General features: G+C 45.1%; 1 protein-coding gene across 2 annotated transcripts in view; it reads right to left on the bottom strand.

The window, feature by feature from the left end:
• The window catches only part of AXIN1 (axin 1), a 75,271-nt gene that overhangs the window by 21,547 nt on the left and 40,611 nt on the right, over nt 1-13,113 (bottom strand). For both annotated transcript variants that reach the window (XM_032197956.1, XM_032197957.1), the window contains exon 3: nt 5,029-5,125. In XM_032197956.1, the coding sequence (XP_032053847.1) occupies nt 5,029-5,125 (97 nt within the window). The remainder of the gene's footprint in view (nt 1-5,028; nt 5,126-13,113) is intronic.

The raw sequence follows: 13,113 nt of genomic DNA, 5'->3' as shown, positions 1-13,113 counted from the left end.
TAATCACATACTGCATTGACCTGCCTCAAAAAGCTTAAGACAACAAAGGGTTTGAAACTTTTATCAAATGACAGGCCCAACTTAGGAAAGGAGACACGTTTCGCCAAAATCCAGCCAGGCTGAGCCTGTGCCCAGAGGAGGATCTGTCAGAGCTTCAGGACTTTGAACCTGCCCCTGTCTCCTCGTGGGCATACAGAGCCCTGCAAGGGAGTCATAAATAAGCTGTTTATTGTTCTAAAATCAGAGGGGCTCCAAATGCTTTTGTTCCAAGTAAAGGATGCAGCATTCTCCAAGAGCTGGCTGGTCCAACACCCACTGTTTTTGGAGGATACAGCCCTCCAGTCTGGACCAGAATGAGATCTCTGGCCTTTTTGTGTCAACAAGCTAGAAAGGAAGCACTCTGTCTTAAAGAATTGCTGTTTAATCTAATGTTTTATCTGAAGTTGTTTTATCTAATGTTTTATTTAATTATTTATCCACTTTTATTTAATGCCACTAGTTCAGACAGGGTCTGTCCAGAACCAAACCATGCTGGGCTGGGGAGGTTACAGAGAACAATGGACGGGAGGCTGAATGCCAGATGGGCTGGCAAGAAAGAAATAGTTTGAACTGTTCCGGATGAAGTAATCTTTCTTAGTCAACTTAGTCAATCTTCTTAATCAACTGTTAGGAAGGATTTCTCGGTGTACCTATCACCAGAACGCTGTCCTCTCTCCTGGACATATGAAGTGTCTGAAGCTCTGGTAGCTTTGGGAAGAATCAGCATGCTAAGAACACGCTAGATATACAAGCACCCAAGTTGTTCCATTTAGCACCTGCTATCATGTTTCTTCCATCTTTTCTTGGAGCTGATGGAATGAGAGTTGCATGGATTTTCTCCATGATGCAGAATCAGGCCTTGGGTTTTGATGGATTTCCCCTTCTCTGAGAAACTGTGGTTTGAAGACCAGGTTCTGCATCTGAACACATTGTCTTCCTAAATTAGTGCCTCGTCTGGAACACCACTTATGCTGAGCTGTGTTTCTTCAAGGCTTGAGTGGGCTTCTCACCTCCACAGTGAGGTGAAGAAACACGATAAAGCTGCCAGCTCAGCATTCAAAGCTGAATGAAACCTCAGGCAAGGATCTGCACATTTGTCTCCAGGGCTGAAAGCTGGGACTGCTGAAGTTGTACTCTGTCCTTCCTCACTCTTTCTTCCCAACTGAGTTTATGCCACCTTTTCAGCCTCATCACAGTGACAGTGATTTTACTATGATCTATAAAGAAAAGAAAAGGCTGAAAGAGAAGAATCTCACTGTGGCTTGCAGGTTCCCCTTGGGGAGAAAAAACCTCAATTGCTCTAAGATGAAATAACGTTTCCAGTGTTACCACTGGGCAGAGGTCTCAGTCAGCCCCGGGGATCCATGCTGAACCAGTTCTGACAGACCTGACTGGGCCAAAGAATTACATGTTGATAAATCTCAAATGCCTTCTACAGGTTTGATGCCTCCATGATGCTCAAGCAGCCGATGTTAGATCAGAAGTCAGTCTTGGAGACGAAGTGGAGATGGCAGGTTAGATAACACAAGAGAAAAGAAATTCTCAACTTCTGCGTTTCCCAGATTAACGTATTCCACTGTGGGATATGTTTTTAAAGGGCAAATGGTGTTTTTGTGCCAGAAACAACTGTGGCAGAGCTCATGGGTAGCTGGACTTCAGCATCCACCCTAGTAGCATTCAGGGACTAGCAGAGTCCCACTGCCATGAGGCATTTGAGAAGGACACACATCGGATTATGGGAATTCCGAGCACGTCCCCAGCTTGCAGGAGCAGAAGCCACCCAGGCAGAATGAGACCAGGGCTCCTCATCCTGTCCACTCCTCACTTGTACAGCATTGCAGAGTAGTCGCTCGAATCCTGTTCCACTAAAGGACACCATGGAAGTCACCTCTGTGCACAGGACACCCTCCTGGGAAGGCTGAGTGTCCCTTCTCACAGGACAACTGTGCAACATGCTCGCAGCTTCCTTGACTGGGGGCAGGACAGGAGAGCTCCACTTGATGGGAGCTCTACAGCTACAAAATGGCTTCTTCATGCAAGTAAACAAACATAAAATTACACACACAAAAAAAGGAATCCCAAGCCATAATGCTTGAGGTTGTATTTTTCTGAATTTGCCAGGGAGAAAATGGTGTTTACCCTGTCCTGGGAACTGCTGCATGCCAGAGCTAGGGTAAATACAGTACAACAGCACAGGTAAGGCCCTGCATTCTTGGGGCTTTTACTCCTCCTTTGGGCATTTGCCTGCTCTTTCCTTTCTTACTGCCCCAAGACTTTACTCAAATCCTAGAGGAAGATGGAAAAATCACATAAAAGGCAACAGGCACCCACTATGTAATAGGTTCCTGGGAGAGGCACAAAATAAAGGTCTTGTTGCTTGCTAGAAACCTTCACCTGCTGCATTCCTGGGCAGAGTGCCATTTCAGAAAACACAACTTTTCCCAACTTAGAGTGTTTTTAAGTTTGTAAGTATGGAATACGCAGAACACTGCTGTCCATGCACTAAAATCTCCTGCTACATAGTGGGGAATCCTACATGACTAAAACTTGTTTAAAACTTGTCTGGAGGCAGCACGGCTGATGAAACTAGCAGGCAATCTCCTATAACTACAGTTTATAGCTTCTAGACCTGAATAAAATAAAGACCTAAATAGTGCTGCTATTAAAAGCAATATAAGTTCTTTCAGAATTTTGCATAATAGCCCCACACCTCATTTGTCAGGGAACAGTAAGGTCTCTAAAGGACTTCTAAAACGACTTTTTGGAGGTAGGAGGTTCTCTACTATCAGCAGGAAAACACACCATGCACTCTGCAACACTTACTGGTATGGATTCTGGCTATACTGGTTAGATATGAGCCCATAAAGACCTTCACTCAAAGGCTGCAATTTAGTCACTGCTCCATGTTTAAAAGCACGCTAACCGCCAGGTCCAGGCAGCTCACAGAGACTGCTCTAGCTACGGGCTGCATGATATCCTAACCACTGGCTTTAGAAAGCAACACTTGAAGAAACATTTGCATGGCTCTTTGCTAATTGGGTAAGTTTAATTCAATAAACTTGCAGTTAGAGGTGATTTTAAAAGACTAACTTCATAACATTTCACACTGGTGTTGTCAAAACATATTGTCTAATTACCTTCTCCTTTCTTGGCTGATTGATAAGTGAGGGCAGAGCAGTGCCTCTCTGAAGTTGATGCCAATTCTGTGTCAGTAATTGGCTGGCAGGAGGTGCCAGAGTGTCTGAACTAAACTTATATTCCCTGGAGAAAGACTAGAACTAACTTGACTTCTCAGTCTTCCACTCCCATAAAAATATGCGTCAAGATGCCTTTTTGCCTGGGATTTAAAATTACAGCACAGAATCTAATGGGAACACTGAGTGTTTCATAGAAAAATCCTTGTGAAGCGTCTGTATGTAGTTTAGAAGGAATATGTAATTCTAAAAGACTGTGTAGATAAGTAGGATAATATATAAATTTATAAGCAGCAGGTGGCCAATTTAAACCTTGTTTTTTACCCTCCGACCCCCTTTTAACTGGTTTCCAAAAAGGTCGATAAAATTTAATGCTAAGTAAAACTAATTAGTCTGCAAGGAACTGCTGCTGGAATGACACTTATTCATTTTAACAAAAGAAATGTTTGGCAGATGGAAGTTTGTTAAAGAACAGCTCACTATACATATTTAATGCTCCATACTCTGAGTTTATAACCTGCAGTTCACTGAGGCATTGCCAGTGCACACGATCAACAGAAACCCACTATTATTTTTATCCAAAAGGTAAAACCTCTGACAAGCTTTGAAGTCAGAGAACATTCACTCAGTAGTTCCCACTGTTCACTAACAGCAACAACAACAACAACAAAAATAAAGGCCAAGCTTTCAAACTTCCACTCTAACAAAGCAGTGCTTACAGTAAAAACTGCATCAAGTGAAATAAAAAGGCACCCAGCCAGCCTTTTCAACAGCGACCACACTGCAAAAGCAACTGTATGAAAAGAGAGGTGACTAAGCAAGGATGGCTAGTGAGTGTCCACAGCCAGGGTTTTTATTGTCAACCCAGTGATCAAAGCATAGGAGACCCTCTTAAATCTAAGGCAAATAATCTAATTTAAAAAGGAAAACAAAGAGTGATTTTTTTTTAAATCAGATTAAAACGAGGGTGTATTTCTGCTTGCATTGTGCTGCTTTGAGCAGGCAGGATGGGAACAGCTGTGTCAAGTTTGAAGGCACTTCTGGAAAAAGCAGATGGAGGCTTTTTTTTTCTTTCCCAATTTGTTTTGTGCTGGAGTCCAGCTGTCCAAAGGGAAAAAAAGCACCTTTATTCCCTGCTATATATTAAATGTCACCTGTAACTTCTCACAGAAAGAATATAATAAGCAGAGCTGCAGATGGTGCTGCAGAGCCCCGAAGCCTCATCTTCCAAAAGCTGTTTGCTTACCTGAAGCAACTGGGGAGACAATACCAGACAACTGGAAATACTTATGTCTGCACCTTCTTTGCTTTCCTACCATGTATTCCCAGGCAGACTTTGCAGAGTCCTTGAGAATAGGTTAGAGCTCCCTTTTGCTACCCACTGCAGGAATACTGCTCAGGACAGCTGCATTTTTCCCCAGCTGACTTTGGCTACATCAGCCTTCGTGCCCAGTGGCCTCCTACCCCTCCCACGAACATCTCTGTCCCCCCAGCCTACTTGCAGGCAGACACCAGCCACCTCAGCCAGCCTGCGCTTCCATTCTTGTCCTGAAGAAACTGGCTACTGACCAAGCACTTAAGAAAATTGTGTTTTGGGTACCCCTGGGTGATGAGGCTGGCAGAGGACTACCAAGCTTTCCTCCTCTTACATGCCCTTTCTCAGCACAGTGGATTCCCATCCCCAGATGAATGCAGTGCTAACGGAGGTTAAACTTGAGCAAGCAGAGCAAATGCGTGCTAGAGATCTCACGCACTTCGCATGTTTACCTTTGCAGAAGGAGATAGTGCTACTTACAGGAATGTGAGGTAGTGGCACACGTCCATTTGCTTTGGCACTTTCCTGCATCTCTCTGCGATGCTGCTTCCGGAGTCTGTATGGTGGGATCCCATCTCTGCCAGAATAAAGCAACAACACGCCCTGCTTTAGTGCCTTTCGTTAGATGGTCTCCATCACACAACATTCATTGAAGCCCTGTTGCCACAGAACGGCAGGAAGGAAACCTCTTAGAGTCTGAGAAAGGCTTCACATGCCCAGGGCGAGTGCAACAGAGCAAGAGGAACGATATGGGGAATGGTGCTCCTCCAGGTCCCTGGAGCTCCCTACCAGGGGCACTTACACAGCATCCACTGGGAGCTGAGTGAGGCAGGACTCCTGCAACTGTTGCCCAAGGTAGAGGGCAGGGAGAAGGACTTGGACTGCATCCTGGTACCTTTTATAGTTGGTTGCTTTCTATAAAAGAGACAGCAATGTACACAGTAAACCACAGGGCAGGCTAGGAACGGGGGGAGGAGGAGGAGAAGTGGGAGCTCCGTGAGGGGAACTTGGTCAGGGAACAAGGTGTATGTTTTGAAAAGAACATGGTAACTTCTCAAATGGCTTATCAAAGCAAAAGGTTGACTTCATGGCTTTTAAGATGATGTTTAGCTCAGTTAGAAATTATGGACTTGATACTGAAGTTATTGGGTGAAAAAATACAGTGCTTGCCATAGAGGAGGCTGGTGTAGCCATGGGCAGCAGCATGCAGGCTAACCAGCTCTGCTCAGTTTGTTTGTTCCCTTGATGAAAAAGCTGGTGATGGAGGTGTCTGCAGAGAAAGGAGACCAGTAGCAATGAGCCTGTCCCCAGACAGACCAGCAACTGGCTTTGTGGTTCTGCCACGAGCTGCAGGGTGGTACAGACCCGCTCTGCTGAGGCCCTTCCACAAACACCTGGGGGCACCCTGGGTCCCAGCAATGGGGTGTTCAGAGGGGTCACAGCTCCCAGGCTTTGTGTTGAGCACTGCCGGCGGCAGAGCATCACTGACCGGGTATAGCTTCAGGAAAAGGAAGGAACCACGTTTTGTTTTCACCACTGAAACCATCACAGGATGAGAAGAACGCAATTGAAGTGGAGCTTAGTTATGAGATAAGGAAATGGGCTCATGTCCTAGTGAAACGGGGTTATTTTGAGAAAAATCAACTAGTGCAAAAACAAATGCCCTCCTAGTGCTTGGCAATTTGGAATTTTCCTCTTTTAATTTACAGATTCTGCTTATTCAGTAATGGCAATGTCATGGAAGTGTGTGGAAATGAATGGAGTGGTTTAGTTTGTCACAAATATGAAATAAGTTCCGTGCACATACGTTGCCTTCTTCCAGTCGCTACCCTACGCATCTTGGTGACCAATTCAGTCAAAGTGCATCTTACAGGACAAGATGTTTGCACAAGCTAACTGTAAGTACATTTAGCTTTTAGGTAAGCTCCTAACCCCCTCAACTGCTAAGCACAGCTGTTTCTTGAGAACATAAGCAAAACAGTTTAATGAGCTCACATGAGCAGATTTTCAAAGTCTACGTGATGTTTGGCAAAGAAAACACAATTTACTGTATTTTTTTGCCTGAAAACCTCCAGAGTTACAAGCATGAGCCCGGGCAAGGACTGTCACCATCAGTTCTCTTTCCCAAACAGGAGCCCCGTCCGTGTCTGTGGTGCCTGCTGCCCCAGCTACTCTTTGGAAACGAGGCTCCATACAGAATTGCCATGAATTTGCTCCCGTGACCAAACTGCACCATACGACTGCAATTTCATTCAGTAACCCTGGCATTCAAAATTAAATGCATTAAAATAAAATAAAAACCATGATTAACAACAAGTGTTTTTTTGTAAGAAGACAAATGACAAAACAGAGAATTAGTCTGGCTAATTACAGCTCTGGCTACCGGCTGCAGGTAATGCAGGAGGAGGCAGAGCATGGCTCAGAGCATCACCTCCGCTGCGCCCAGTCAATGACACTTTACAAGAGCAGAGCAATTTTGCAGAGTGTTGCTATAACAACAGGCGATCACGATAGCTTTCATTAGAAAGCTTCATTTTCTTTAATGATGAACCTCCATTTGAAAAATAACGTAGAGTCACAGTGGTTAAACAGTTTCATCGTATCAAGACACAGATTTTTTCCAGAATGGATGGGAACAAAAGCACTGACGATTTTTACTGACTTGCCTTTGATGGGGAACGATTTTAGCCATTGCCAGGCAGAATCAATAAACAAGAGATCAGCTTAACTGCCACACAAAACCCGGGCACTGGAACACAACTTCAGTGTTGTGGCCGCATGGACGTTCACGGGAAAAGCAGCATTATACTAGAAGGCGCAATTTTTCTTTCTTTCTTCCTTTTTTTTTTATTCTCCACAGCAGCAGTCCCAGCGGAAAGAGCGACTTTTGTTCAGAGCACAGTAGCGAAAGGCTGATAATGGCCTCTAATCTATCCGGCTTCAAACACATGTTCAGCCCTGCTGTGCTGCCTTTGATGTCATTTTAACTAGATTCCCCAATGCCACCTCTGAACTTGGAACATTCCTTCGTTCAATGTACTCTGCCAACTCAACCAGAGGAAGCAAATTCAAAGATAAGCACTTTAATTTTATCCCAACAAAACCTTATTCAATAGATGGGGGAAAAGCAAGGAAAACCAATACCATACTTTTGTTTTCCTTTTGTCAGGTAGCTTGCTTTGAGATATTTTCAATAGATAGAGAAATAATATATATATATATATAAACTTTTTTAGAGCACATCTCCTTTTAAAGTAAAACTTTCCAAACTGTTTTTACTTGTTTCATCATGTGATTTTCTTTCGCACCAGAAAGTTTCGTGCTAAAATGCAGTGTGGGAAACATGGGCATTTCTATCATTTATTTAGTGACAGTGCAGTTGGTTTGCTGTTCTGGCAATGTGGTGGCTTCCTCTCCTCTGCCCCCCAAACCCACCTGCAGGAGCCCCCGATGGGCACAGAGGGTCTGCTGCTGCCTGGCAGTCAGATGCTATCACCAGGCGCCTTCTTTGCTCCTCCACAGAAAGCCTCCAAATTTAACCATTAAGCCTAACAAGTTGGAAAATCATCATCTGGGGTCTTTTAAATTAAAAAGCTGTTTAACTTGTTTAAATAGAGCAGAACTCAAAGTCATTCAGGATCACTGACCATAGGAAAGACAGGAAACAAATCGGCAGAGAAGCCAATATTTTCTACCGATTACTCTTAGCAAAGCACCACTGTCACCGAGAGACCTTTCTCACATCAAGAAGCCCGAAGGGAAATGGCCAGGCATTTTGGCCAAAGGCCAGCCATCTGAGGAATATTTCCTCTGCAAGATTTTGGGGAGCAGCGACCACTATTCTAAACCGTTTCACTCTGGGACACGGCCACTTGTGCTCTGGGTACTCTGACTTGATTTGGGGCGAAGGGACCCTGGGGCACCATGCTGAGGACCCTGGCTGAGCCATGCCACCGGTGCCTGGGAAGGCAAAGCCCATATCCAGCCGAGGGCAGTCAGGACACGCGATGAGACCCAGCAGAAAGAGTATGAGGTGATGAGACCCAGTGAGAGGAGCACGGTTATTATTCGTTTAGCTGGAGCACAACGCCAGGCTAAGAGACACGACCTCTCATTCACTGTTGTAAGCGCTTGCAGAAATAAAGAGAAGAACCATGCTGACCTAAGGCATTTCTGCACTGGAACTGGAACATCACGGGGCGATTTAATGCGTTTCAGCCTCTGCCTGGTGCCTTCGTACCTAGATCTGCCTTCGTTTCCCTCGAGTATCTCTGCTGTGACAAGCCCTCCTGCCCAGCGGCTGCCTCCTTCCCTTAGCAAAGGCGCTGCTGACACCAGGGGTTATCCAAGAGAGGAATCACAGACTGTGTAGCAGCACCTGTGAGTGCTGCCATGTGCCTGAGGCCGGGCTGGCAGCCCCCAGCAGGCAAGTGACTCTGCTGCCCTGGTGGCCATGCACAGCAGCCGGGCTAGTGCTTGCAAGGAGCATGGCACCGGGTCCTCTCCAGGCTGCACCTCCACATGAAACAGCTAAAACAACACAGCTGCTGCTCCCGTTATAAAAACAGTTTTCAGCAGAGGACCAAAGCTGGTTTGCCTACACAGGCAGAGGAATTTGTATGGCACAGGAAGACTGAAAAACAATCAGCAGAGCCTAGGTATTTAAGAGCAATGTTTTTTAAGCTACTTAAAATGAAAACCCCTCCAACAACAGTGACTGATAATATATTCATTACATAAATTGAACGCATTACAATATTTACTTGTGCTAGGAATGACATCCTGTTGAAAACTCGTCTTTAAGGCAAGCATGCTTGTATTGGGTACCACGGAAATGACTTTTAAAAGCACATATGTGCGCTGGGCACTTTTGAAAATCCTGCCTCTGTCTGTTTGACCTAGCTCAGAGGGCCAGATGGCAAGAATATCATACAGGCTTCTGCTAGCGGTTTTCCGTAGTTGGGCTGTGCACGAAACCTGTGGGGAAATTACACTTCCAAAACCTGCTTTGCCATGATCGGTAGAATATCAAAGCTTGGAAGGGAGCTGGCGACAAATGCAGTACATCAAAGAACAAGCAACTGCGCAGTGTGTGGCGCTGATTTGCCTTCTCCCCCAACTTGAGCTGGCTACCAGTGGCAGGCCATGCCTGACACCACGCCGTGCTCTTTGTGCACCGGCACGCTTTCCTCAGTTTCCTGTTAGAGGGCTGGGGCTCTCCTCAATCAGCCTGTGTCTGCATCCTCATTGCCCAGACACAGGCTCCTCTGACGTAGGGTCACAGAGGTTTCCACCTTAGGATCCCAAACCTTTCATGCACTGTCTCTGAGCAGAAGCTAGATTTCTTCATTATGGAGCCTGACTTGTGTATGTAAACAGCATACATAGACAAAAACCTTGCTCATCACCAAATGAGGCTTTTGTTGCCATTTTTCTTAGAGAAAGCCTAAATTCAAAGCACAAGCACCAAGACATGCAAGTCTTGTCAAGCAGCAGGAGTCCCTGCTCTGACGTCGTCTGGTTGTTCTTCATTTCTGCTGCCTTAAGCAATTCTGCAAAAATTCCTTTGAAAGTCAGGAGGCAGATAGGTTCAGCAATACCATGTAAAACTGTAACACAATTTGGTAAAGAAGAGCAAGTATTTAATGCAGACACGGTTTTTGTAAGCCAAAGGTCAAGGCTGTATGTCCAGAATCCTAATTGGGGGATGAATCTGCATGCAGTCAGTTTGAGACGCACAAAAAGAAAGATCACAGGTACACTCCTATGATTTTGAGACTTACTTAAAAGGAACTGCTGAGATTGGGCTAGGTATTAGCAGAAGGCAGTACATATATCAGCAATAATTAAAGTCCTAGAAGCAGCCTGCGGTGGGCACAGAAGGGATAAAATGCCTAAAGGAAAAAGGAGCCAAGAATAAAGAAGGCACAGGATGGTGAAACAAAAATAATTCTGCCCGAGAAAGGGAGACATTATGGCTACTGAAATAAAAATTAGGGGGTTGAGGAACTTGGGTGTAAATGATCACAACTTCTAGCAGGTATAACTATTAGTGCAACCCCATGAGGCCAATGGACCAGTGGAAAAGGAATCACTAAAAGCTTATTAATTTTGAAGAGTTCTTACATCTGCTTCTTCTGATAACAGAGTTATATGACCCCTGCTGGCTTCAGAATACTCCTCCGTATCACCTGATGAGTCTGAAGAATTACAGAAGTATGTGACAAGGCAGCTGGATTGGTATTACACTGACTCCTTAAATTAGCAGTCCTCTACAGTTTTCTGTAGTACCTCCCGTGGTACTTTGACCTGCATCCTCCATTTTGCAACACGGGTATGGTGCGAGGAGCTAGTGCCAGCGGACTCGAGAACTGCTCCTAAACATCTCCGTGCCTCCACAGAGCCAGCAGCAAGCCTGCTTCTGGCTTGCTTAGAGCTATTGCAGCAGATACAGATGTCTCGTTATCCACCAGGGCTTTCAGTTCCAGTGCTGTGAGTTCCACCTCACATCTGCCGGATCCCTCATGCTGCTGTTTGAGGGATCTCAAGCGCACAAGCATGAGTCATGACCTTCGTGCTCTTGGCACAGAGTGCAAGCAAAGGCGTGGTGGCAGATCTGCTGCATGAGCACTGCGAGGGGAAGGGGTCCCTGAGGTCCCTTCATGGTTATCCAGCAGCATGCACGCTGGCACTGCCTGGGCAGGCAGGTGGCCCGCTCTCCTGAGTCTGCAGCCACCTCGCGGATTCACTGGCTCACTGGATGAACCGAAGGATGAACTGGATGAACTGTTGTGTTTTGGTGCGCACCCATTGATGACATTTATGACACAGGCTGGAAAGTTTCTTGAACAAGGTGTGACAGCTCCCGACATTCACACTGAGACTAAACGAGCCTCCTGGAGGGCTTTGTGTTTACAGCACTGCTGTTAATAAATGGTCTCCTAATTCCATAAAACTGTCATTCTTTGCTTAAAGAATCAAAGGCTTCCTGCTCTACAGAAAGACAGTTCACATTTGAACTACTAAAAAACAGACCAAACATTGAATACTTTCTCCCAAATCCTTTTTTTCATCACAGAGAAGCAGCAACAACAAAGTCTCAGCCCATTTTTAATTCCTTTGCAGATCATCTTTAAGAAAGGTATCTCACAGGTGAGATGCACTGCTCTGTCTGTCATGAGGGCAGTAACTAGAAAAAGCAGGAAAAGATTTGGAAGGAGCTTATCAGTACAAGTTACATAAAAATGCAGTGGTCACCAGACCTAACCTAGAAGTGGTGGTTATTATGTGGTGGTAGCTTCCACTTCAGCGTAAGAATATTCTGAATTTACAGAGGCATTTCTTTCATCAAGAGTTGTTCCGTCAGGAGACAGGCTAGTATCCACCCTGCTTTTTGTGATGTTTATTAAGGGAAACGTATTGAAGGGATGGAATGCCAAATAGTGACTCTAGAAAAGTTGTCAGCCAAAATCTCTGCGTCATCCCGAGTATCAGCAGAAAGGCCTGGTGTAAAACTGATCCCCTTTTAGGGAATCAAAAGTCTGGCTGTAAAGTACTGTCATTAGCAGTGCACAGATGAATGGCCTCACACTTTGAACTCCAGTTTTGTGATCAATCTCTTAGGCTAACTTAGAGTTGTTGGCTCCCCAGAGCCACAACTATCAGGATTTTCATGTGTTTGTGTTACAGATGTCAAAATTTTGGCAATTTCTTCACAAAGGGGAATGGCAGATGCTGCTTTATTCCTGAAGCATATGGCAAGTGCATTGTCCTCACTCTCTACATCACTAGACTTTTGCAGGTGGATAATGGAATACAGATGGCCTGGATTCCTAGGTACCTTTATGAAGTTTTGTGTTATGTGTCTGGCAGTGAGATGAGAACAGTTGCTCCCTAGAAAGCCTAGTTCTGCAAATAAGAAATGGCCCCAATCCTGAGCAAAGACTAATTTTGGTTGGGAAGGACCTCTGGAGGTCTTTGGTCAGCCCTGCACACAAAGCAGGGCCAACCTTAAAGTCCAAACCACACGGACTTGTGCTGGCAACACTCTTCCAATGACCCCACAACGTCAGTGCAGGTAGACACAGATACACCTCTGAGACATCACCACAGATCTTTTTGAAGCTCAGTGCTGTGCCAAGTACGCGCTATTGTCCTGTGACAGCAGTTTGTATCCAAAATACTTTAAGGCACGGTGGACAGTTGCAGTGTGAAAGCTGTAGGTTTCTTCTTTATTTTTATTTTAATCACTGAGCAATCTAATAATTAGCTATAAAGTTGGATGTTATAGAGAGAACAGGCCCTTAGGGCTGCATAAGTTAGTGTAGTTCAGCTTGTCCTCACCAGCATGTCTGTCAAGAATGAATGAATCAAATGAACGGGCAAGTCAGATGTTGTCACTGTAGCATAGCCAGGGTGAGCTGAAAGATCAACTTGTTTGCACATTCTCAGCTCCTACTGTTGCACATGGTTTTGAACATGTAGAAACCCCAAAAGTTGGATGATCTATTTAAATGATCACACGAGAAAATTCCTAAGGGTGCATGCATTTGCACACAGAGCTGA

This window comes from Aythya fuligula, chromosome 15, assembly GCF_009819795.1.
Source record: "Aythya fuligula isolate bAytFul2 chromosome 15, bAytFul2.pri, whole genome shotgun sequence".
NCBI lineage: Eukaryota > Metazoa > Chordata > Aves > Anseriformes > Anatidae > Aythya > Aythya fuligula.
The sequence above is the reverse complement of the archived record's forward strand: the minus strand, read 5'-3'. Positions and strand labels throughout refer to the sequence as shown.